At 46.6% G+C, this 26474-nt stretch overlaps 2 protein-coding genes and 1 long non-coding RNA gene across 5 annotated transcripts in view; 2 read left to right on the plus strand and 1 right to left on the minus strand.

The window, feature by feature from the left end:
- Nucleotides 1-281: 281 nt before the first annotated feature.
- Nucleotides 282-15480, minus strand: ASB13 (ankyrin repeat and SOCS box containing 13). Its single transcript, XM_081210505.1, has 6 exons — nucleotides 15295-15480; nucleotides 7879-8066; nucleotides 6414-6564; nucleotides 3624-3758; nucleotides 1701-1892; nucleotides 282-590 (listed from the first exon to the last, which is right to left on the minus strand). Exons 1-6 carry the CDS (start codon nucleotides 15335-15337, stop codon nucleotides 463-465), a joined length of 837 nt encoding a protein of 278 aa, XP_081066631.1. The 5' UTR covers nucleotides 15338-15480; the 3' UTR covers nucleotides 282-462.
- The window catches only part of LOC308595942, a 132432-nt gene continuing 115257 nt past the window's right edge, over nucleotides 9300-26474 (plus strand). The window contains exon 1 of the long non-coding RNA XR_014012241.1: nucleotides 9300-11122. This is a non-coding gene — a long non-coding RNA (uncharacterized lncRNA). The remainder of the gene's footprint in view (nucleotides 11123-26474) is intronic.
- The window catches only part of TASOR2 (transcription activation suppressor family member 2), a 63170-nt gene continuing 56962 nt past the window's right edge, over nucleotides 20267-26474 (plus strand). For all 3 annotated transcript variants that reach the window (XM_081209705.1, XM_081209704.1, XM_081209706.1), the window contains exon 1: nucleotides 20267-21048. The gene's annotated coding sequence lies outside the window, so the exon portion shown is untranslated. The remainder of the gene's footprint in view (nucleotides 21049-26474) is intronic.

A 26474-nucleotide genomic window follows, 5' to 3' on the forward strand; every position in this document is an offset into this window, starting at 1 on the left:
ATGGTGCCAGGACAGCCTTCCCTCCGCCACATCCTTGACGCTGGGATTTGAGAGTCCACCAGCGTCTCAAGGGTCCCAACGATCCGCGTTTCTGACCCACGAAAATGAACTCTGCTTCAAAGTTTGCACCCATTGTGAAGCAAGGACGACAGCATCTCTGCTCGCACCCGCAATTGGAGCCTTGTGATAACAACACCGGGCAAATTTGCTGCAGGGATGACTGGCGGTTGTGCAAAATATCTTGCGTGCTCAGAACAAAAAAAGCAACTCAACACAAACCATTGTTAGGGGAACAGCCGGACAACGCGTCAGATTTTAAACTACGGAAGTCTCATAAATAGTATTTACACCCGTTAAAGCCGCTTTCTTTCAGTTTTTTGTCTGAGATTAGCAGGGCCGCCAGAGCTTCCTAGTGCGAGATTCACTCGGCGCTGTCCTCCAGCGGCTCCTCTGAGCTAATTATCACTGGTAGGAGAGGAATCTGATTAATCGGGCAGGGATGTGGAGCTGGGCGATCTTCTCCAAGGCTGGCTGACCGACGGCGCGTCTCAGGCTGAGTCGGCAGAGCTGGGACAAACTCAGAGGCGTTTCTGGAGTGGGAAGGAAGGAAGAAATCGCAATTGTCACTTCAGAGCTCTACAAACCCATTGGGACGAATAAGGACGGGGAAGATCGGTCAATTCTGATTTCTCTCCGCTTCTAGTTCTTCCACTCTTAAATTCCATTCTCCATATTTCTGCAGCAATTTGCGCTTTTTTAAAAGCAGAAATAAACCTGACAGAAATTCCGCATTTTAGTGCGAATCTCTCGCAAGAAACTCATTTTCGACTGCAGCTTTGACTAATGCATAGATTCCTGCAAGCAATTCCTCCTTTTTTGTACTTTTTATGCACTCCCCCCCCCCCCGACCGAACGCATGTATGTTTTGAAAAAGTTGTTTGGCTGGAGAACTGCAAGACAAAATTCAGATATACAGTGGACGCATCGGGTTGCGAACGTGATCCGTGCGGGAGGCATGTTCGCAACCCGCAGCGTCCGCAACCCACAGCGCCACGTCTGTGCACGTGCAGGTTGTGATTCGGTGTTTCTGAGCATGCGCAAAGAGCGATTTAGCGCTTCTGCGCATGCGCAACCACCAAAAACCAGAAGTAACCCATTCTGGTACTTCCGGGGAACCTGAAAAAATGCAACCTGAAGCGGCTGTAACCTGAGGTATGACTATATTAAAGGATCCCTGACTGTTAGGTCCAGTTCTGGCTTACTCTAGGGTTGCGGCGCTCATCTCGCTTTATTGGCCGAGGGAGCCAGTGTACAGCTTCCGGGTCATGTGGCCAGCATGACTAAGCCGCTTCTGGCGAACCAGAGCAGCACACGGAAACGCCGTTTACCTTCCCGCTGGAGTGGTACCTATTTATCTACTTGCACTTTACGTGCTTTCGAACTGCTAGGTTGGCAGGAGCAGGGACCGAGCAACGGGAGCTCACCCCGTTGCGGGGATTCGAACTGCCGACCTTCTGATCAGCACGTCCTAGGCTCTGTGGTTTAACCCACAGCGCCACCCACATCCCCTATGACTGTATTAGCAGTGCGTCTTCAAGAAACAGCCGCATGGGGCACACAACCTAAGAAGGCATCGTCAATGCAAGATGACAAAGGTGCCGCAACCCATCAACAGGGGGCAGCGACAAGACCCCACTCACTTTCGAAATGCTCAAAGCACTTGGCAGCCGGGCTGCTCCTCCAGGCGTAGTCAGAAGGCTTCTTCCCCCGGTTGTCCCTGGCGTAAACGTTCCCCCCGAACTCCACCAGCATCTCCACCAGATCGGCATTCTTCACCTTGGCGGCGTGGTGGAGGGCTGTCTCGTGCAGCTTGGCCGCGTTGACGTTGGCCCCTGGCGACGACAAAGCGGTCAGGTTGGAGGAAGAGTTGCTTGCGGCCTCTGGCGCAGAACTCGAACCTTTGCCTAAAGCAGCGGTTCTCAACCTGTGGGTCCCCAGATGTTGTTGGACTACAGCTCCCATCATCCCTGAGCTCTGGCCTTGCTAGCCAGGGGTGATGGGAGTTGTAGTCCAACAACATCCAGGGACCCACGGGTTGAGAACCGCTGGCCTAAAGCATGGGTAGGCAAACTAAGGCCCGGGGGCCAGATCCGGCCCAATCACCTTCTCAATCCGGCCCGCAGACGGTCCAGGAACCAGCATCTTTTTACATGTGCAGAATGTGTGCTTTTCTTTAAAATGCATCTCTGGGTTATTTGTGGGGCATGAACCACAAAAATCATATATCCACTGTTTTGTTCAGAATATTTTTTTTCTTGTTTTCCTCCTCTAAAAACTAGGTGCGTCTTATGATCAGGTGCATCTTATGGAGTGAAAAATATGGCAGCCTGATTCTCGTCAGAAACAGGAGACGTGTGGCTTGAAACAGACAAGGAGATCACTCCGGTCAGTGACAAAATCAAGACTATTCGCTGAGGAACTGATGGCGGCAGTTCAAACAGCAGCAATATCGCAGCTCTCCAATTTGACAACAGAAATGTGGTGATACAGGGGGGTGCACAGAAATGGGGGGGAGGTTGGTCTAGGGTGGGGAACTCCCACCATCACTGACCTCAGCTGACCCCCAACAGCACCCCGAAGCAAATAATCGTCTACACCAGGGTTTCCCAAACTTGTTTCTCCAGCTGTTGTTGGACTGCAACTCCCATCATCCCTAAGCTAGTAGGGCCAGTGGTCAGGGATGATGGGAGTTGTGGTCCAAAAACAGCTGGAGACCCAAGTTTGGGAAACTCTGGTCTACAGCGCAAAAAGGGGCACAGGTTTTGGATTGTAAAACAGGCCAAAAAAGAATGGCAAAGTGAATTACAAGAAATACCAACAGTGGAGGGATGGCAAATGAAGATGATGGATTTTCTGGAGCTGGCCGACCTAACCGGTAGAATCCGCGAACAGGAGGAGGACTACCAAGAAGAATGGAAGAAATTTAAGGACTATTTAGCAAAATATTCTAGGATAACATAAGTAGAGTCATTTGCGAGTACCATATTGGCTTAGGAGTTAAATGTTTTGAATTTAATAATACCATGGATACGAGTGAATAGGGTAAGAAAGAAAGATGTTAAATTGATTGGAAATTCGTATTGGAAAACTGCTACAATGACTTATATGGAAACACAGCTGGAGGGATTCGAGGAAGTCATTTAACAATGGTAATAAAAATATTATAATAGTTAGGATAAATGTTTGCATGTTTGTTTTTTATATAGTAATGTTTTTTCTTTTTTGTTGTTTATGTTTGTAAGAGATTTGGAAAACCAACAATTTTTTTTTTAAAAAATGGCGAAGTGAAAGCGTTAAAATCAAGATGTGGAAAATATGGAAACAACGAGAAGAGTTAGGACTGAGATGTGGAGATATGCTTCAGAGGTCTCGACTGTGGAGAGCTCCGAAAAATTAATAATTATAATTTGGATTATAATTTTGTCTTTTTAAATTTTAGTTTTTTTATTTTAATTGGATTATTATGATTGGATAGATTAATTGCATGTTCTTATTGGAAAATTAATAAAAATGATTTTTTAAAAAACAAACACGTCTGCCCCCCCCACGTCTGCCCCCCCCACCTGCGTTGAGCAGTATCTTCACGCAGTCCAGGTGCTCTCTAGCACACGCCACGTGCAAAGGCGTCCCAAAGTGACAATCGTGAGCTTCCAGGTTGGCACCGACATCAATAAGGAGACGCACGCACTCAGCGCTGCCTTTAAAGAAAGAACAGACAGAGGGCAACTCAATGGAGAACTTCTAGGTTGTCAGGAACAAGGTGGGGAATTATAGAATAATAGACGTCTAGACCACACACACCCCTGCAATGCAAGAATCTTTATGCCCAGGGTGAGACTCGAACCCACAGCCCTAAGAATAAGGGTAAGGGACAGCCCCACGGACTGAGCGATCTCTTGTTTCCTTAAATGCCAGTCACAGCTGTAACTTCACTCATTGGCTAAGAACACTGAAGGGGGGGGGGGAAGAAGGCTAGTATTTCGCAAAACGATTGGCCAGGACAGTGCTGGCATGTTTTGCCTTATTTTATTTGTTTGCTTCTGTTATCGATCATTCGTTCATTCATTTTGTATACTGTCCTTAAGTCGTAGGCCTCCGGGCGCTTCACAACATGGAAAAAACACCAAGATTAAAAAAAAACAACTCAAAATACATAATGAAAACAAGAACAAACCAAACCAATAACCGTCTTCTCCCACCTCATCCCGCATGTTAGTTACAGTGGTACCTCAGGTTAAGTACTTAATTCATTCCAGAAACTGCAACTGTTCTTAACCTGAAGCACCACTTTAGCTAATGGGGCCTCCTGCTGCTACCGTGCCGCCAGAGCACGATTTCTGTTCTCATCCTGAAGCAAAGTTCTCAACCTGAAGCACTATTTCTGGGTTAGCGGAGTCTGTAACCTGAAGCGTCTGTAACCTGAAGCGTCTGTAACCCGAGGTACCACTGTACCACCTTTTCTCCCATAGACTGCTTGATTGCAGAAAACTTCAAAGTGGTTCACAAAAGAGAATATGGGGCTCAACAGGGACTAGAAACTTGCTTTTTTAAAAACAAAATCAAAGCTGGGAATCTGGGCTGGCCAATGTTGGCGTGGCTAGAATCCAGGCAAAACCCGTTGAAATAGGCCATGTAGCAACCGTGTTCAAAGTAACCCCGGAGCAATTGCAGACCCGCTCAGGCAGTTGTGTGGGAATGTTCAGGGTGGCAAGAGAGGAAATATTGTTTATTCATATCCTTCCTAACTTGTACTCACAAGTTTCTTTATTTAGCAGAGTTTACATTCCCCTTTTACATGCACAGTAGAGAGCTGGTTGCAGGCTCGTGTGAGCCTCTCACTATTATACAATTCAGTCTGTCTCAGATTGAATTGTACGTTCCTGGCAAGTTCCTTCGAATCCCTCTTAAAAGAATAAAGACACCACAGTCTTATTCATTAGCAGAGTTTACATTCCCCTTTTTACATGCACAGCAGAGAGCTGGTTGCAGGCTCGTGTGAGCCTCTCACTATGACACAATTCAGTCTGTCTCAAATTGAATTGTACGTTCCTGGTCAGTTCCCTTTAATTCCTCTTAAAAGGATGAAGACACCACAATCTTATTCAAAGTCAATAAAAGAAGTTTACTTACATCAGTTCACAGTTGGATCCCTGAAGGCAGACGTAGTTACAAATATGTACATGTGGATCTACCCCATATGGGGGAATAATCCCAGTGCTTCTGCTAGCTGAGAGCTAGCAGAGCAGCCCTAGCTAAAAGCTGGTCAAATGAAGAAGAAAAAGAAAGGGGTGCTGCGTGACTCGTCCTTTTGTTACCTGGACAGGTGAGGTCACACCCACCTTTAGTCACATGCAAAAGGAAGGATGCTCCAGCCAGGAGGAACAGGAAGTCTCGACTGGCTAGACCAAGCATCCCCTTGCATGTCCACTCTAGGAAAACAAGGAATGTTGTACTTGACTGCCTCTCATGGATCACACCCCACAAGTTGAACTCTGCCCAAGCTGTTGTTGGCTTACGATACGATCATCTTTATTGTCATTGTCCCATACAGAACAACAAAATTGACAAAATCTACATCAGACATTCAAAAACCAACAAGCCTGCTATCCCAGCCTGGTTAGCCCCTAAAAACTCCGACACCCCATCATTAAATACAATATACTCCCACAGAGACTGCCTTAAAGGTAAAGGGACCCCTGACCATTAGGTCCAGTTGTGGCCGACTCTGGGGTTGCACCGCTCATCTCGCTTTATTGGCCGAGGGAGCCGGTGTACAGCTTCCGGGTCATGTGGCCAGCATGACTAAGCCGCTTCTGGTGAACCAGAGCAGTGCACGGAAATGCCGTTTACCTTCCCGCCCGAGCGGTACCTACTCATCTACTTGCGCTGGTGTGCTTTTGAACTGCTAGGTTGGCAGGAGCAGGGACCGAGCAACGGGAGCTCACCCCGTCGTGGGGATTCGAACCACTGACCTTCCGATCAGCAAGCCCTGGGCTCTGTGGTTTAACCCACAGCGCCACCCACGTCCTTACACAGCGTTTAAAACCAAAATCGCATTTGGATAAAAGCTGTTTCTTAGGCGGCTAGTCCTAGTTTTTATAACCCTGTACCTTCTTCCAGAAGCCAGAAGCTGAAAGAGATCATTTCCGGGGTGCACACTATCCTGCGCTATCTCTGCAGCTTTCTTATGGCACCTGGAAGCGTAGATTTGATCCAAGGTGGGAAGAGTGCACCCAATTATTCTCTCCGCAGTCTTTACAACTCTGGACAGCATTGTTTTTCCCCCTGACCATGCAGCTCCCAAACCACACACACTGACCATAAGTTAATACACTCCATCCAGGCCTGCTTACCATTCATGCAGGCCTCGTGGAGCGGGGAGGCCGTGTAGAGCGGAGGGTTGACTTTGGCCCCATGCGAGAGCAAGACTTTCACGCAGTCGATGCTCCCAGAGGCGCAGGCATCGCACAGAGGGGTGCTGCCATCTATGTTCCGGGCGTCCACCTGCAAAAATCACAGAATGGTTGATTTGGAAGGGGAACCCCAGCGGTCATCTAGCCTAACCCCCTGCGACGCAGGAATCTTTTTGGCCCAACGTGAGGCTCGAACCCACAACCAGGGTGGATAAAAATCAATGGGTGTTTTTTTAAATCGGATATTCAGGCCGATACAGCATTATTATTATTATTATTATTATTATTATTATTATTATTATTATTATTATTATTACCATTTTAAAAATTGATATTGCCCTACATCCGTAGATCCCAGGATAGTTCACAACATAAAATTACAATATGAAAAGCTAATAATAAAAGTAAGAACAAATATGACCCCATAATCCCACATTTTTGCCTGATGCCCAAAGGTGTACAGTGGTACCTTGGTTGTCAAACACCTTGCTTCTCAAACGGCGAAAACCTGGAAAGTAAATGTTCCGGTTTGTGAACGTTTTTCAGAAGCCAAACATCTGATACGGCTGTCGACTATTGTTTCCTGGATGCCTGCACCAGTCAGAAGCTGCGCCTTGGTTTTCAAACATTTCGGAAGTCAAACGGACTTCCGGAATGGAGTAAGTTTGGTGCCTTTGTTTTTGCTATTTATTTTGCGTTGTTTTTGAGGCTTTTTCAGTGAATTTGTTTTTGTGACTCTGTGGAACCCAGTCCAGCTACTGATTGATTGATTGATTGATTGATTGATCGTGTGACTGCAGAAATGGATAAAGGCCCCCCCCCTCCAAACAATGGCTATCATCAGTGCAGGTAAGGAAAAAAAATGTTATTTTTTATCATCTACAGTACTGTCTTCTTTATTTTAGTACAGTGGTACCTCGGGTTACAGACGCTTCAGGTTACAGACTCCGCTAACTCAGAAATGGTACCTTGGGTTAAGAACTTTGCTTCAGAATGAGAACAGAAATTGCGTGGCAGCAGCGAGAGTCCCCATTAGCTAAAGTAGTGCTTCAGGTTAAGAACAGTTTCAGGTTAAGAACGGACAGTTTCAGGTTAAGAACGGAACGAATTAAGTTCTTAACCCGAGGTACCACTGTACAGCACACTGATTATTGCTTCCATTTTATGGACCAGTGGCCTCGTTAGATAGTAAAATTCATGTTAAATTGCTGCTTTAGGAGTTGTTTTTTAAAAGTCTGGAACGGATTAATCTGCTTTGCATGACTTTCTATGGGAAAGCGTGCCTTGGTTTTGGAACGCTTTGGATTTGGAATGGACTCCCGGAACGGATTACGTTTGAGAACCAAGGTACCACTGGATAATGAAGGCACCCACTGCACAAAGTGGGGTTCCCTGAGCTACAAACCTGGGCTCCCGCAGCTAGGAGCATTTGCACGCACTGCGTCTGTCCGCGCAAGCTGGCTTCGTGCAACGGTGTGACGGAATCGTACGTGACCAGGTTGACGCAGGCGCCGTTGGCAATCAGCTCCTGCAGCTGGAGGATCTCTCCTCTCCTGGCCGCCTCGTGGACCGGTGTCCTGTCCACCCAAAACCCTGCAAAGGCAAGGTTGTGGAAAGAAAGAATAAAATTTACAGCCTGTAATGCTTTGAAAGAGAATATGACGAAAATGATGTATAGATGGCATATTACAGGCAGTGAAGGTCCTGTGTGAGTGTCTGGAGGCGGTTGGAGCATGGATGGCGGCTAATTTTATTGTATTTTTGGTTTTTATGGAAGCCGCCCAGAGTGGCTGGGGAGGCCCAGCCAGATGGGCGGGGTATAAATAATAAATAATAAATTATTATTATTATTATTATTATTATTATTATTATTATTATTATTATATTATTATTATTATTATTATTATTATTATTATTATTATTACTAACAGATTGAGGTTGAATCCTGACAAGACAGGAGGCGGGTGGGTGTGGAGGACTCCCTGGTCCTGAATGGGGTAACTGTGCCCCTGAAGGACCAGGTGCGCAGCCTGGGAGTCATTTTGAACTCACAGCTTTCCATGGAGGCGCAGGTCAATTCTGTGTCCACGACAGCTGTCTGTCAGCTCCATCTGGTACGCAGGATGAGACCCTACCTGCCTGCAGACTGCCTCGCCAGAGTGGTGAATGCTCTGGTTATCTCCTGCTTGGACTACTGCAATGCGCTTTACGTGGGGCTACCTTTGAAGGTGACCCGGAAACTGCAACTAATCCAGAATGTGGCAGCTAGACTGGTCTCTGGGAGCGGCCACCAAGACCACATAACACCGGTGCTGAGAGATCTGCATTGGCTCCCAGTACATTTCCGAGCACAATTCAAAGTGTTGGTGCTGACCTTGAAAGCCCTAAACAGCCTCGGTCCAGTATACCTGAAGGAGCGTCTCCACTCCCATCGTTCTGCCCGGACACTGAGGTCCAGCGCCGGGGGCCTTCTGGCGGTTCCCTCCCTGCGAGAAGTGAGGTTACAGGGAACCAGGCAGAGGGCCTTCTCGGTGGTGGCGCCTGCCCTGTGGAACGCCCTCCCAGCAGATGTCAAGGCAATAAACAACTATTTTACTTTTAAAAGACAACTGAAGGCTGCCCTGTTTAGGGAAGTTTTTAATGTATGACGCTGTATTGTTTTTAATATTCGATTGGAAGCCGCCCAGAGTGGCTGGGGAAACCCAGCCAGATGGGTGGGGTATAAATAATAAATTATATTATTATTATTATTACTATTATTATTATTATTATTATTATTATTATTATTATTATTATTATTATTATTATTATTATTTCTTCCTGGGAACGGGGTGTTGAAACAGCAAGGGAGCAGAGGTGTTGCAAGAAAAAAGCAGAAGCTCAAGGCTGCACGGATTCTAGGAAAACTATTTTGGTCCCTTGAAACCACGAGAGGGTCACATTCAAGCCATCATCCGGCAGTCCATACCTTGCCAACGTCCCGGTTTTCCAGGGACGGTCCCAGAATGACAGGAGCCATCCCAGTTTCTGTTTTGATCCCGCAATCTCCTCCCTTTCCTTTTTTCCTCCCCTCCACCTCTTGGAGAACAATTAAAAGTGGAGTTTTGGGTGCAAAAACAGAGTCCTGTTTCTGCTGAAAATAAAATCCCTGCTCCTAATTTAAGAAATGGCAAAACTGACAGACTAAGAAGGCCTTCCTGTAATTTTGAAGGAAGATGTCACCAATCCACCTAGAAAAAAACGAATTGCAATGCTTCCGCAGTCAGCCATTTCTTAGGAAACACAGGGAATGTTTATTCCTTTATTGTAAACGGAGCCTTACGCTGTCAGAAGTAATCCCCACAGTATTCAATGGAGCTTACTCCCAGGGATCTGGGTAAAGCCTTACACTGCAATAGGAAGCTTTCTTACTCAGAATTATGTCCCACTGAGTTTAATAGGATTTACTCTCTGCTGTGTTCCTGATAATTCTCAGTTTCCACCATCATTATTATATTCTGCCTTTTTCTCTGTAGTTTACAGCTACAGTTTTCTTCCCTTCCATTTATCTGTTGAAGGTATTGTACATCATCCCTTCCCTTGCACATTTAAAAAATATATATGTTGGACGTCGCACAGAGTGACTGGGGCAACTCAGTGAGATGGGCGGGGTATAAATAATAAAGTATTATTATTATTATTATTATTATTATTATTATTATTATTATTATTATTATTGAATAGGGTGTTCCCTATTTTCATTGGAGGAATGTTGGAGGGTATGTAAATGATGATTTAGGATATTTCTTAATTTCTCATATATGGAAGTTGATACATGGCTTGAAAATGCGTTAAAATAATGACCATTTAACACTTGTGCATACTGCCTGTAGGCTAAAAAGGTGATTCCTTCCTGTGTCAGTGAACCCAAATACCCAAATAAACAGGTTTACACTGGAGCTATTGGGTGAGTTATATATAACGTGCTATTGCAAAACTAATGTTTAACACGCAAAAAAGCAAAAAATCAGTAAACGATTAACAATGGATTCCTCTAGATTTTGCCTAGAAGTGAAGTGTGATTTAGGGATGCAACATACGAAACTTTGACCCTAACAGCACCCATTGGACTCATCCCATGAGGATTCTTGCTGTGTCCTTAACTCCAGGAAGTGGCAAAGCGTATAAGAAAGTTAGCCAGGGAAATTCAATGTTTCCCAGCTTTGGTCGCCTATCTGGCATGGTAGAAACCCAGGCCTCGATCCCACCCAAGTTAAGCACTTGAGCAACCTGACCTATGCACGTTTACTCAGAAGTAAGGACGTGGATGGTGCTGTGGGTTAAACCACAGAGCCTAGGGCTTGCTGATCAGAAGGTCGGCGGTTTGAATCCCCACGACGGGGTGAGCTCCCATTGCTTGGTCCCTGCTCCTGCCAACCTAGCAGTTCGAAAGCACACCAGTGCAAGTAGATAAGTAGGTACTGCTCTGGCGGGAAGGTAAACAGCATTTCCGTGCGCTGCTCTGGTTCGCCAGAAGCGGCTTAGTCATGCTGGCCACATGACCCGGAAGCTGTACGCCGGCTCCCTCGGCCAGTAAAGCGAGATGAGCGCCGCAACCCCAGAGTCGGCCACGACTGGACCTAATGGTCAGGGGTCCCTTTACCTTTAAGGTAGTCTCTGTGGGAGTATATTGTATTTAATTATGGGGTATCAGAGTTTTTAAGGGCTAACCAGGCTGGGATAGCTGGGATAGCAGGCTTGTTGGTTTTTGAAAGTCTGATGTAGATTTTTTCAATTTGGTTGTTCTGTATGGGACAATGACAATAAAGATGATCCTATCGTAAGCCAACGACAGCTTGGGCAGAGTTCAACTTGTGGGGTGTGATCCATGAGAGGCAGTCAAGTACAACATTCCTTGTAACGCTAGAGAAAACATGCGAGGGAATGGTTGGTCCAGCCGGTCGAAACATCCTGTTCTTCCTGGGCTGGAGCATCCTTCCTTTTGCATGTGACTAAAGGTGGGCATGACCTCACCTGTCCAGGTAACAAAAGGACGAGTCACGCAGCACCCCTTTCTCTTTCTTCTTCATTAAGCTCTGCTGTGTTCAATAGGCTTAATTCACTCAAGTGCTTATGATACTATTTTATTCTCTCGTGCATTTTATATCTAGCTTCCTTTAGTAACGTTTTTTTTCAAGGCAATTTTCGGGGGGGGGGGGGACTTTGCTGCGTTAAATGCCCCTTCTGCAGCCTGACTCCCTTTGAAAAACGTTTTGAAATTTTTAACCTGTGACTCCCCTGTCAATTACGCTGTTTCGAAGGCAGACTTTATATCTGACTTTCTACTGCAATGTTTTATTCTGGGTCGTTTTCCTTTTTTTTGTTTTCGTGCGAGGCGAACCACTTTGACGGTTTTCCTTGAAAATATAAATACAGGAATAAAACGAATCATTAGAAGCCCCCGCGATTTCTGCAGAGCTGGACAGCTCTTCCCAACAACAGCTGACAGTATTGACCAAAGGACAGCATATGTCTATTAAATAGGAAAATAAATTGCACACACACAAAAATATATATACAAATATATGTACACACACACACAGACATATTTCTATTCCTTCCTGTCCCCCATCACTGGTTTCTGGAGCTTAAAAATCAAGGACTGTTTGCTTTCTCGAATACCCTACACCTAGACCTACGCTTGTGTAACGTTACTTTAAGCAACTAAGACTTTGCATTGTAGCTTCTCAGAACCTGAGTCCGGAACTTAACAACAGTTGTTTGGCATAGATTTCTCGGCTTGTGGGACACCTAATGTCTCATAAGCTTGTTTCAATGGTCAGCTGGGAAAATATTTAACTCATTAGATGATCTAAGCTGGTGAGAAATGAAATCTCAGCTAATTCACCGGTTCATTGGCAACTGGGCTGCAAACATACGCCTCCCTTCGGAGATGTCTTTAAGCCAGGCTCCTCAGAGTGCAGCAAAACCAGCAACAGAAACTTGACTGCTGGTTAGCTCCTGTATTGCTTTGCATTTGTGGACTTAAGCCTAAATTTTGTGTGTGTGAGATTCTTCTGCGTTTCCCGAATCGTTGCTTTTTGCCATCTTTTAAATTTACTGGCGTGTTCCAAATTTCTGGTATGCCCCGCGGAGGACCTTAAGGGCCACAAATGACAGCACTTTGGAGGTCCCGAGCCTCAAGGTGGTTAGATTGGTCTCAACTAGGGCCAGGGCCTTTTCAGTAGTGGCCCCGACTTGGTGGAACGCTCTGTCACAAGAGACTAGGGCCCTGCGAGACTTGGCATCTTTCCGCAGGGCCTGCAAGACAGAGCTGTTCCGCCTGGCCTTCGGTTTGGACTCAGTCTGACCCTTATGTTTCCCTCCCCTTATGGTTTTGACCTATGGGCTACTTTTAAAATGAGGCTGCATTTTAAATTAAATTGCATTTTAACCTGTATTTTAAATTGGTCCCCCCCCCATTATGTTTTTTACTGTAATTTTACTGGTGTTAGCCGCCCTGAGCCTGACTCTGGGGTATAAATAAAATTATTTATTATTATTATTATTATTTCACATATTGAACATGGGTGGCGCTGTGGGTTAAAGCACAGAGCCTAGGGCTTGCTGATCAGAAGGTCGGCGGTTCGAATCCCCACGATGGGGTGAGCTCCCATTGCTCGGTCCCTGATCCTGCCAACCTAGCAGTTCAAAAGCACGTCAAAAAGTGCAATTAGATAAATAGGTACCACTCCGGCAGGAAGGTAAAGGGCGTTTCCGTGCGCTGCTCTGGTTTGACAGAAGCGGCTTAGTCATGCTGGCCACATGACCCGGAAGCTGTACACCGAGTCCCTCGGCCAGTAAAGCGAGATGAGCGCCGCAACCCCAGAGTCGGCCGCGACTGGACCTAATGGTCAGGGGTCCCTTGACCTTTTTATCGGCCACTTGTGACCAAGTGAAGGTGCCCAGGTGCCAGGATGGTGCCTGAATTCTCCACTATCTAGAGGTGCAACGCCTGGGGCTCCGTGGACCTTGCCTGTTTTCACAAACTAGCAACACATCCTGTCGAATTCTATCCGTTACATTTTACCTGCACAGTCCGAATGAATTTCAGGAACCTAGCCCAACACTCGAACCACGACACCACCTTGACTTCCTAGAGTAACTTCTGCTATGGGGCAGCTTTATAAATTAAGTAAGCCAAAAATATGGGGAAGCAAAAGGTCACTTAGAGAAGGATCTGAAATATTCCGCTCAAAGCTTGTTTTATTCCAGATTGTTTTATTTGATGATTTGCCGTGTTGCAAACTGCTCTCAGATCCACCCCCCACTTCAAATATAAAGAAATGAAATGAATTAATAGTAATAAAAATAGCAAGCTCAATTTTTTTTTAAAAAAAATAGCACCTGGACCAGGGGTCAGCAAACTTTTTTCAGCAGGGGCCGGTCCACTGTCCCTCAGACCTTGTGGGGGGCCGGACTATATTTTTTTGGGGGGAAAGAATGAACTCCTATGCCCCACAAATAACGCAGAGGTGAATTTTAAATTCATCGGCCACGACTGGACCTAATGGTCAGGGGTCCCTTGACCTTTACCTTATTTCACATATTATGTCTTTCTAAGGCTCTGAATTGAGATGTTTGCTGTTAAGCCGTGTTGGGCGCAGCCCCCTGTGGGAAAGAGGCAGATGATTCGAGTAAACTCAAGCCGTCGATCAAATCACCCAAGTTGCGCATCCAGACATTTCAGGCTTGGTGCAGCTGCCCAGCCATAGCTGTCAAGCGTCCCTTATTTGGCGGGAAACTCCCTTATCCCACCGCCGTGTCCCTTATTGATGGATGTCCCTTAAATTTCCCGGGTTTCAGCTTGCTTGGCTGCCCGGTCCGCCCCCCTCCGGCCTCCTCTCACCAGCCTCGGCCCCCGGGAGCCCCTCCCCGCCGGGACTGACGGGAGCCTCGGGCCCTCCCGCCACCATCCTCCTCGCAGCCGCCGAACTGAGCGTCTCTGCCTGGGGCCTCCCCTCTGCCTGTCACCGCCGTTCCCGCTAGGCCATACTGCGGCTGCGCCGCCGAAGGACCCGGATGAGATGGGCAGCCTGGCATGGTCTATGAATTGATGAGGAGCCTTGAGAGGAGAGCGAGGGCAACCATGGAGAAAGCAGTTGAGAGAGAGGAGGAAGAGGAGGAGGAGGCGGAGGTGTGGGCAGGTGTTCCAAGGGCTACAAGGGATGGACCGCAAGCGCTTCTCCCATAGATTTGGAGTGGTAGACTAGCATAGATGGTCTGATCTGCGGGTTTACTTCGGGCACTAATCCCCCCCCCCTTCCTCCCGCCCCACCTGATGGAACTGAGAGCTGCAGATGGAGCGCGAGAGAAAAGATACAGAACTGCAGCAGCATCTTCGTAGCTTGGACTTGGTTTTGCGCGAAAAGTGGTTGCTGCTTGTAGTTATTTAATTGCAGTGTTTCATCGGCTGGTGTCTTGAGCAGCAACCTCTGGAAACGAAGGGCTAAAAACCGGAGCTGCTCTCCAAAATTATCTGGTCCCTTTTAACTGGTTGACTAAAATCCCTTATTTTGGCTGCTGGTCCCTTATTTTCAAGGCTGCTGTTCCCTTATTTTTAAATCTGTAAGTTGACAGCCAGCTCGCAAAGGACTAGCAACATGAGAAGGCGAAGTCCCAGTGGTACCCAGCTGCTTCTGATGGAGAGGGGATGGGGGGGCACCAGCTTCCCCCCTCCCCATCCAGGCTCCCCAAAAACATGCCCCCTCCCTCCCAACATTTCCAGCCCCCCACCCCTTCCTCCTTCAGTCCCCCACCCCCCTCCCCAACTCCCACTCACCAATCTCGCCCAGCACCGAGCTGCTAGCCATAGTCCTCTCCATAGTTGCTGAGCCCAAACTACAACTCCCAGCAGCACCCAGAAAGGAGGAGGAGGAGGAGGGAGGCGGGAGGAGGAGGAGGAGCTCCCCGGCACTCCTGGGTCCCTCTTTTCTGTTGTTTATGATGGTGCTCCAGCGACATGGGGGAGGGGATCCAACGTCAGCCGGGAGAGCTGTCGCAAAGGATGCTGGGAGTTGTAGTTCCGCGCGCAGCTCCCGGGACGCCGGTCCTTATGTAATACTGCAGGGGGGGAAATGGGATTTTGCAAGCGTGCGCCCGCGGCTCTGAGCAGGCTGTGGCTGCCTCTGGTCGAATAATCCGATTTTCCCCCTTTTTGTTTGTTTCTTATACGCATTTTTTTTATTTCTTCCCCAAATGCGTTGCTCTGCCTTCCAACGTGCAGGTTTTGCTGCATGGATACATGGCAGGAACGATGTTGTTGTTGAGTCGTTTAGTTGTGTCCGCCTCTTCGTGACCCCCTGGACCAGAGCACGCCAGGCACTCCTGTCTTCCACTGCCTCCCACAGTTTGGTCAAACTCATACTGGTAGCTTCGAGAACACTGTCCAACCATCTCGTCCTCTGTCGTCCCCTTCTCCTTGTGCCCTCCATCTTTCCCAACATCAGGGTCTTTTCCAGGGAGTCTTCTCTTCTCATGAGGTGGCCAAAGTCTTGGAGCCTCAGCTTCAGGATCTGTCCTTCCAGTGAGCACTCAGGGCTGATTTCCTTCAGAATGGAGAGGTTGGATCTTCTTGCAGTCCATGGGACTCTCCAGAGTCTCCTCCAGCACCAGAATTCAAAAGCATCCATTCTTTGGCGATCAGCCTTCTTTGTGGTCCAGCTCTCACTTCCATACATCACTACTGGGAAAACCAGAGCTTGAACTATACCAGGGGTCTGCAACCTTTAAGACAAAAAGAGCCACTTGGACCCGTTTCTGAAGGAAAAAAAACTGGGAGCCGCAAAACCATTGTGACATTTAAAACAAATATATCTCCGGAGCCGCGATCTGACAGCGGGCGGGAAGGTGACGTCGGGACGGTGCATGACTAACGCACGTACTGCCCCATGCGACGTCACAGCCAGTACAGCGCCCGCCACAGTGGAGAGTGTCAGGGCGCACAATGCGCCTCCTCCCCTCGCTAGTATCCGACCCGGAGCCGCGGCAAAGGTGTAAAAGAGCCACATGCGGCTCCGGAGCCGCGGGTTGCAGACCCCTGAACTATACGGACCTTTGTTGGCAAGGTGATGTCTCTGCTTTTTAAGATGCTGTCTAGGTTTGTCATTGCTTTTCTCCCAAGGAGCAGGCGTCTTTTAATTTCATGGCTGCAGTGATCATGGAGCCCAAGAAAGTAAAATCTCTCCCTGCCTCTATTTCTTCCCCTTCTATTTGCCAGGAGGTGATGGGACCAGTGGCCCTGATCTTCGTTTCTTTGATGTTGAGCTTCAGACCATATTTTGCGCTCTCCTCTTTCACCCTCATTGAAAGGTTCTTTAATTCCTCCTCACTTTCTGCGGGAACGATATATCCCGATAATAATGCTCGGTGCAATGAATTCAGAATATCGTGATCTCTCTTTGGCTGTTGACATTCTAGGGTCCACAACTGAAGAAGGAAGATTCTTCTCTGAACCATAACTGTCAACGTTTTCCTTTTTTAAAAGGGAAATTCCCTTATTCCAAATAGGATTCCTCGCAAGAAAAGGGAAAAGTGGACAGCTATGCTCTGAACTGGGATCTTCCGATGAAGGGCGGCATACAAATTTTAATCAATCATCATCATCTTTATTGAATTAAAATACATATATATATATATATATATATATATATATATACACACCGTACATACATTAAGATAAAAAAAGAAAAAACATACAAAAAAAGAATTTGCACTATTATACAATCATTAATTGAATTTCTAATAATAACTTAAAAAGGAAGAGCGATACAGTAAATGCAATAAATGCAAATACAGTAAATGCAATGCTGTGATTAATTACATCCAACAGGCAAGCTGTTGTTCGTTTCTCTATCTTTCAAACATTTGCATTGTTAAACGCAAAAAAGAATTAAGGAGTGTGTATGTGTGTGTGTGTGTGTAGAGCATGAGTCAATCCCAGAGTGGTGAGTTTGAGCCCCATGTTGGGTGAAAGATTCCTGCATTGCTCTTATGGCCCCTTCTAACTCTCTTAATTCTATGATTCTAGTATTTCCACAGTCACACAATCAATCAATCAGCAGTTGAGCTGGGTTCCACATGGTCACAAAAACAAATGAACCGAAAAAAACTCAAAAACAGAAACGCAAAATAACTAGCAAAAACAAAAGCGCCAAACTTAATCTGTTCTGAAAGTCCGTTTGACTTCTGAAATGTTCAAAAACCAGAGCTTCTGATTGGTGCAGGCGCCCCAGAAACAATAGCCGACAGCCAGATCGGACGTTCGGCTTCCGGAACGCTTATTTCCGGGTTTCCGGGGTTTGGGAACTAAGGAATTTGAGAACCAAGGTACCACTGCATAAGGAAAGTGGATTAGTAGCCGAATAATGTTCAAATGTAGACGTGTGTGTGTGTGTGTGTGTGTGTGTGTGTGTGTGTGGCTGCTATTATAAAGACACCTGTTGCAAATAAACCACCTATTTCCACACAGGCTGCTGTTTATTGGTTCAGTTCTTTCAGGCTCCATGTGAGCCAGTTAACCAAACCAGGTGCAGCCCCTAAATGCCATTAAGGAAGTGCTAACGAGGTCTGTAAAAAAAAAATAAAAAAAAATTCCTTAGCATCACTTGGAGACCCAAAGGAAATTGACTCTAACCCTGCAATGCCCTCCAGCCTGTGGTTCCAGTTCCAAGGTGGGTATGTGGGGAGAGCATGTCAAGAGTGCAGTTTATTATGACAAGCCTGTAAGTATTCAATCTAGAGTTATTATCCCTCTATCACATGGGGCAGGGATGGATAGTGGTAGCAAGAGTAACTTGAGGACTGGGGCTTTCACACCCCGTCAATGTGATTCAGTTTTAACAATCCCCTTTTGCTGATTTTGGGGTCGGTGTGGATTACAACAACCCTGTACAGTGGGCCAGTATAATTACCGTATTTTTTGCACCATAACACTCACTTTTTTCCTCCTAGAAAGTAAGGGGAAATGTCTGTGCGTGTTATGGAGGGAATGCCTACGGGTGGCATGCCTACGGATTTTCCTCCTCTAAAAACTACGTGCGTGTTATGGTCGGGTGCGTGTTATAGAGCGAAAAATACGGTATTCTTATAATTATAATTATTCAAAGAAATACACGATTGCAAATTTGGGAGGCAAGGCTGCATGTCTTCTCTGCTGCGTTTTTTGGATTGGCCGGTTGTTGTTACCCTTGCTCATGAGCAGGCAAGCTAAGGCCCGGGGGCCGAATCCGGCCCAATCACCTTCTAAATCCGGCCCCCGGATGGTCCGTGAATCAGCATGTTTTTACATGAGTAGAATGTGTGCTTTTATTTAAAATGCATCTCTGGGTTATTTGTGGGGCATAGAAATTCATTCATTCCCCCCCCCCCCAAAAAAATATAGTCCGGCTCCCCACAAGGTCTGAGGGACAGCGGACCGGCCCCCTGCTGAAAAAGTTTGCTGACCCCTCTGTTTAAACTTTCCACTGTTGCTTTAAGAGGACACCTTACCTAATTTTCCTGTGCTCCTCTAAAATGTGGGGTTCTTATTGCGCATTTGTGACTTTTTAGGATGCTGCGAACTACTTGGGAGGTTATTTTTTGAAATATATGAATGACATGCTATATATGTAACATTCCATTTATATGTGCGTCTGTGTATATAACTGCCATTTATATATTCTAAAGATTTTATTATAGTTTCAGCTGCTTGCTTACATACACCTTGACCACCTTAGGACGCTTTCAGCATCGCTCCAGGGAAAAGGCTAAAAACATGAACAGGAGGCAGATCTGCGTCGCCGGGTTTGGTCCTTGCAACCTAGCCTTCTTTGCCAACCTGGTGCCCACCAGATGTTTCGCCCTGCAACTCCCATCAAATCATCATTTGATGGAGGGCACCAGGTTTGGCAAAGCCTGAGGACACTGGGTTTCTTTTTAAGTCTCCCAATTTCTCTCTTTTTATTATTCTGGCGTGCGCTTATTCCCCCCCCCCATTTTTTTAAGTTCTCCACAATTATAATAAACATAAAGAAAATGAAAAACACACAAAACACAATACAGTATTAAACAAGAAAAACAAAAACAAGATGTAATCTTAAAAACCCAATTTCTTTTACATTGTTAATTGACTTCCTCAGATCCCTCCCTTCTGAAATTCATTCTATCTGCATGTAACAGCTCTCCAAAAACATTCTTAGTTAATTCCAGCAATTAACTATCTGATTCTCATTTCTTACTATTCTCAAGCTAATTTACTTACAATCAAATCCTAATTTATTCCTAGGCCTACTTGGTACTTTCAGGTGATTTCTAATTATTTATATTAGAATATTTATTCAAGTAATCCTGAAATTTCTTCCATATTCTGTCGTGCGCTTAAAAGCCAGCCGCCGCCGGCAATCCCGGTTGCAAAGCGACCTTTCTCCTTGCAATCGGGGCTGTGCAAGGCGCTAGTCCCGTTTGCCCGAGCGCTGCTTGCTTTGCTTTGCTTGCTTGCACTTTTCTTTTTCATTTCTCCTTGCAATCGGGGCTCGGCAAGGCGCTAGTCCCCACTTTTCCCGAGCGGCGCTTGCTTGCATTCCTTTCCTTGCATTTTTTATGTTTATCTTTTGCAAAGATTTGACGCGCGTGTGGCGTGGCGCGGGGAGGATATGCAAAGCAAGCAGGAAGTTCAAAGCCTGCTGGAGGCATCCGACTCTTTCCGGGTCAGTTTTCACTTTCTTTCTGTCGTCCTCCCTCGCCACCTTCCTTCCCTCCCCTCCCTTCCCTCGCTTGCAAAACGAGGAAAATTTTTTCACTTCCTGGGGTCGGCGGATGAGCTGCTCCAGCCTCCCACCTCCTCCGAAGGAGCCTGGAGTCGGACATGTTTCTCTTTTTCTTCCACGAAAGCGATTTTTCCTCCTTTTTCCAAGGGGGGCTTTGCAGATCGGGCTCCCCCCCGCTCGTCTTAAGACAATAGGAGGAGGCGGCGGCGGCGAGGCCATCTTTACGCGCGATCGTGCGCTTTTGCAACTGGCCTCTCCAAACGCCCGGACGGGAAAAGAGCGCAGCTGCTATTCCATATATTATTATTATTATTATTATTATTATTATTATTATTATTACTATTATTATTTTGCAAGTTACTTTCTCGCTGTCATTTCCCCCCCTGCAAAGTGCGCGGCCTGCGGTTGGGGATCGAGACTTGCATGTCCCGTCTTGCAATTTTCGCATCCCGAATAAATCGTCGGGGATCCTTTTTCGGAAAGCAGATCGCGCTGGAGGACACCCCCGTCTACCTCCCTTTTAAATGATGATGATGATGATGATGTAAAGCGACGCCCGCAAGGGGAAAGGGGGTCGTTGACGCGGGTTTGCTCCGTTCTCACGTGAAGGAATGCACGGAAGGCCCGGCGCTTTAGCGGAAAGGAAAGAAGGGTGAAAGTGGTCGCGGAGGTGTAAAGGAGCAAGAATCCGAAAAGGGGAGAAAGGAAGGAGAGGGGGCCGGATCCTGCTCGCTCGTTGACCATGGGAGATCCTCGGAGCAACAGCCAAAGGATTTTGACACCTGTTGCGGGTGAGGATGCGCAAGCGGGACGACGCGTGTCGGGCGATGCAGGGATGTCTTTACCTCTCTCTTTGTGGTTTGCTCCGAAACAATCCCGCTTCACGGTTCCCTCGCGAGTCAGTTGCGCGCGATCCTGTGCTGGCACGCGATCCTACCTCCAGCAATGCGCCTTCGCGTGGGTTGCGGGAACCCTTTTAAAAGGCGCAAAAATGAAAGATGAGCCAGCCGGGGGAAGCGCTCTTGCGCAAGCCTCTTTCTCCCCCCCCCTCACGCGGTGGGAGGTGGAAGGGAAGCGTGGATAGGAAGGTAGGATCGGAACCCAGGATTGGGGAAGAGCTCCTGCGCGCAGAAATGGCAAAAAGCCCCCCGCGATCGGCGCAAGAGGGCGGCCCCCGCGGAGTGAAAGCGAAAAGCGAGGCTCACATGCCGGCGTGGAAAGCGCTCCGGCGCAATATCCGGCGCTGGAGTGGATGGGAGCTGCGCAGGAGCTCTTCTGCCTCTTGTGGGGATCTTCCAGCGTGCGATCGCGGTGGGGTTTTTATCGTTTCCATTCCTTGCAAGCGCCGTTTAGACAAAAAGGTCCGGAGCTGGCAATGTGGGGCCTTCTAAAGGATCCGGATCACTGAATCCGGATTTCCCTGGTTGCGCCACACGTTTTCGTTGACCGGCAGGAAGCTTTCAACAACCTGATTTCCTCCTTGTGAAGTAAGCCCTACTGAGCCATGTGCTTTACTCCCAGGTAAAGCCTGGAAGAGAGAGGGGCGGCGGCTGCCTTAGGGCAGTTTTGCAAAATCTGAGATTTTTCTCCAAATGCCCCTACCCGCTTAAACCGCGATCCCGTGAATATTTACTCTGACGTAAGGCCCTCACTCTATCCAATGGGCCTTCTTACCCGAGTGACCCAGTCTCACCCCTGGGTTGCATCGCTTTGGGTCTTTACATACGAGTAAACCCAGTGCAAGGACTCGCTTCCTCATCACACCTATATTTTATCAATTCACGCATTGCATTTATATCTCACCTTTTTCTCCCAGGAGCCCAAAACGGCGCAATTTCTCCCCCTCCCCCTTTAATCCCACAACAGCTCTGCGAAGTAGGCTGAGGGGCAGTGGCTGGGCCAAAGTTTCCCGGCGAGTGGGGATTCGAACCCAGGTCTCTCGGGTTCTATTCTGACACTCCAGGCGTTCTGCTGCGCTGGCTCAGCAGGAGATAGGACTTTGAGCGTCCGTGAATTTTTAAATCTGAAGCTGGCCTTGGAAGGGTGTGCTTGGAAATTTAAGTGTTTACTCCCAGGGCTGTGTGTGCAGGATCGGAGCCCTAATCCTCGGGGTTACGATCCTGCGCGCGTTGGGAGGGCCGTTCAAAGTGATCCATTGCATTTGGACTGCGGAAGGGAGTTCCGCTGGTATTCGTAGGGACCACGAGGCTCATCGAATTCAACCCTCTGCAATGCAGAAATCTCAGCCAAAGCGTCTATGGCAGATGGCTACTCAAAGAGCAAGAATTGCCATTAGAAAGTCTTAAGTGAAGTACATTGCTTGTTTTTTAGATGCATGAGTTAGTGAGTTTTCGGTGCTTCTCTTCGCCGCTCCTTCAACCTCTCCCCCCCTCCACTTTTAAAGAAAACTTATCTGTAAGAGAACAAGCTGTTCTTTGCAGACTGCAAAACGACAGCTTTTAGTTTGTTTTCTTAAGGAAAGAAGAAACGGAAATACCAATGGCCTTTGTGAAAAGTGTTTAATTTCAGGACAAAAATCTAGTAAAAATCAAGGGCAATCTGAACTGTAACTTTGTAAATCAGTGTTTGCTGCAGTGATGATTAAACAGACATTTTTGGGTGCTAAGATTGGCAGCGGGAGGAACTCTTGCTTCTTCCACCGAACTCAGAAGCTTGGGATCGGACGGTGGAACAAGACAGTGTCTTCTCTGTGGTAGCTCCTGAGTTGTGGAATTCCTTTCCAACAGAGGTCGGCTTGGCACCTTCATCAGCCAGCTTTCTGCAAGCGCTGAAGGCTCACTTCTTGTTTCAAACTACTTTTAATATTGTGTTTTCACTTTCAGTATTGTGTTTTAGTAGCCCAGTATTAGAAACTCGGATATGGAAGCTAAATGGCATTTTAAACCTAGCCTACGGTCGCCAAAGCCGAATGTCTAGGTCATGGGTAGGCAAACTAAGCCCCGGGGGCTGGATCCGGCCCAATCGCCTTCTCAATCCAGCCCGTGGACGATCCGGGAATCAGCTTGTTTTTACATGAGTAGAATGTGTCCTTTTATTTAAAATGCATCTCTGGGTTATTTGTGGGGCATAGGAATTCGTTCATTTCCCCCCAAAAAATATAGTCTGGCCCCCCACAAGGTTTGAGGGACAGTCGACCGGCCCCCTGCTGAAAAAGTTTGCTAACCCCTGGTCTAGGTGCTATTTTTTGAAAAAAATTGAGCTTGCTATTTTTATTACTGTTAATTTATTTCACTTCATTTCTTTATATTTTAAGGGGGGGGGATAACCAATCAGAAGCTACGCCTTGGTTTTGAACCAAGATAGTTTTTTACTATCTCGTTAGATAGTAAAATTCATGTTACATTGCTGTTTTAGGGGTTGTTTTTAAAAGTCTGGAACGGAGTAATCCGTTTTGCATGACTTTCTATGGGAAAGCGTGCCTTGGTTTTGGAACGCTTTGGTTTTGGAATGGATTTCCGGAATGGATTAAGTTTGAGAACCACGGTACCACTGTACATTGTTTCTGTGCTTGAGAAATACAATAAAACTCAGAAAAGACATTCTGACAGTGGAAGAATGCATGTTGTCTACTAGCAAGTAAGTCCTGTTGAGTTCAATGGGGCTTGTTGTTGTTTAGTCATTTAGTCGTGTCCGATTCTTCGTGACCCCCTGGACCAGAGCACGCCAGGCACTCCTGTCTTCCACTGCCTCCCGCAGTTTGGTCAAACTCATGCTGGTAGCTTTGAGAACACTGTCCCACCATCTCGTCCTCTGTCGTCCCCTTCTCCTTGTGCCCTCCATCTTTCCCAACATCAGGGTCTTTTCCAGGGAGTCTTCTCTTCTCCTGAGGTGGCCAAAGTCTTGGAGCCTCAGCTTCAGGATCTGTCCTTCCAGTGAGCACTCAGGGCTGATTTCCTTCAGAATGGAGAAGTTTGATCTTCTTGCAGTCCATGGGACTCTCAAGAGTCTCCTCCAGCACCATAATGCAAAAGCATCAATTCTTCGGTGATCAGCCTTCTTTATGGTCCAGCTCTCACTTCCATACATCACTACTGGGAAAACCATAGCTTGAACTGGTGTCTTTGCTTTTTAAGATGCTGTCTAGGTTTGCCATCGCCTTTCTCCCAAGGAGCAGCCGTCTTTTAATTTCTTGGCTGCTGTCACCATCTGCAGTGATCATGGAGCCCAAGAAAGTAAAATCTCTCCCTGCCTCCATTTCTTCCCCTTCTATTTGCCAGGAGGTGATGGGCCCAGTGGCCATGATCTTCATTTTTTTGATGTTGAGTTTCAGACCATATTTTGCGCTCTCCTCTTTCACCCTCATTAAAAGGTTCTTTAATTCCTCCTCACTTTCTAACATCAATGTTATGTCATCTGCATATCTGAGGTTGTTGATATTTCTTCCGGCAATCTTAATTCCAATGGGGCTTACTCCTAGGTAAGCATTGGGCTTACTCCAGTGCATGGGATCACGGCCTTCTGAGTCTCTGCTGGTGACTGCTAAACTTCTGGCTGTGGAAACAGCAGGGCTCTCTCTGTTGTTTATTTTCTCTCTCTTCCCCCACCCTGGTCTATTTTAGTGTTTTATAGCTGTTTTAAAGATTACATTCCATTTTTACATTTTTGTTACCATATACATTGCTCTGGGCATTCTGCATGGGGTTGGAATTCCGGCTCAAAACATTTTAGGAGGAGAAAAAAGAAATGAACAAACCTCGAAACTTGTTAGCCTTATTTTTCTCTTTTAACCGATAACTGAGCTGATTATTTGTGCTGAGTCGTTAGAAATTCAAAATGGGGTGCGTGTTTCAAGCCTATTAAAAGGCTCTTTGCGTTATTAGCAATGTTGCAAATACAGTGGTACCTCAGGTTACCTACGCTTCAGGTTACATACGCTTCAGGTTAAAGACTGCTAACCCAGAAATAGTGCTTCAGGTTAAGAACTTTGCTTCAGGATGAGAACAGAAATCGTGCTCCGGCGGCGCGGCAGCAGCAGAAGGCCCCATTAGCTAAAGTGGTGCTTCAGGTTAAGAACAGTTTCAGGTTAAGTACGGACCTCCGGAACGAATTAAGTACTTAACCTGAGGTACCACTGTAAATTGTATACTTTGTTACATTCAGGTGGTGTGTGCAACAGTAATTGAATTCCGTGCAAAGGAAAACTCAAATGTTCTTTTACATAGCTTCAAATTATTACAGTGGTGCCTCGCAAGACGAAATTAATCCGTTCCGCAAGTCTCTTCCTCTTGCGGTTTTTTCGTCTTGCGAAGCACGACTATTAGCGGCTTAGCGGCTATTAACGGCTTAGTGGCTTTAAGAAAAAGGAAACAAACTCGCAAGAACTCGCAAGACGTTTCGTCTTGCGAAGCAAGCCCATAGGGCAATTCGTCTTGCAGAACGACTCAAAAAATGGAAAACTCTTTCGTCTTGCGCGTTTTTCGTCTTGCGAGGCATTCGTCTTGCGAGGCATTCGTCTTGCGAGGTACCACTGTACTTGCACAGAAAATTTGTGGGAGGGGGGAGAAGGTCAATTTACTAAAATGCAATAGAAAATGGTTGATCCAGTTTCTTCGGGTAGGTGTGTTAGAGACAGGAAAAGTGCTACAAAGAAGTTGCAAGGAAGTTTCCAAAACCTCCCAGAACATTCGAGATGATACGTACTCAACTGTGCTGATTTTTGTGTCAACCGCGAGCAGTTTGGAATCCTTTGGACGTTGTGCAAAACCATGGTTTATTGTGACAATAATGATCCTCGCCTCTTCCAGAACTTACATTCTCTTTCCTCCTCTGGCACGCTCAGGAGGAGATTGGAAGCTTTCACTTCCGATTCCTGTTAGCCACGGTTTAGCGTTACATCTGCTTAGTCTTAGCTATGATTTGTGATTCGTTTTGCACAGAAAAATAATTTAAAAAAGGTTTCCAAGCCGGCCTCATTTATCTCCATGTCTGGAAAAACTACCAGCTGTTAGATTTCTGTATCAGGCTGCTGAAAAGTTCCAGGAATGCTTGCTTTCTCCCCTTTCTGTGCAGCATTTAATAATAATAATAATAATAATAATAATAATAATAATAATAATAATAATAATAAATGTATACCCCGCCCTCCCCAGCCAAGGCCGGGTTCAGGGCAGCTAACAAGCAAGAATAAAAACAAGTTGAATGAATACAACTTACCGTATTTTTTGCTCTATAGGACGCACTTTTTCCCCTTCAAAAA

The sequence above is a fragment of the Podarcis bocagei genome (assembly GCF_964188305.1).
Source record: "Podarcis bocagei genome assembly, chromosome: 10".
Lineage (NCBI taxonomy): Eukaryota > Metazoa > Chordata > Lepidosauria > Squamata > Lacertidae > Podarcis > Podarcis bocagei.

Coding starts and splice junctions, on each gene's coding strand:
- ASB13 (XM_081210505.1), bottom strand. CDS start 15,337: ATGGAGAGGACTATGGCTAGCAGCTCGGTGCTGGGCGAGATTG. Junction 3,759..6,413: donor CCACGAGGCCTGCATGAATG/GTAAGCAGGCCT, acceptor CTTTCTTTAAAG/GCAGCGCTGAGTGCGTGCGT. Junction 1,893..3,623: donor GAAGATACTGCTCAACGCAG/GTGGGGGGGGCA, acceptor TGTCGTCGCCAG/GGGCCAACGTCAACGCGGCC.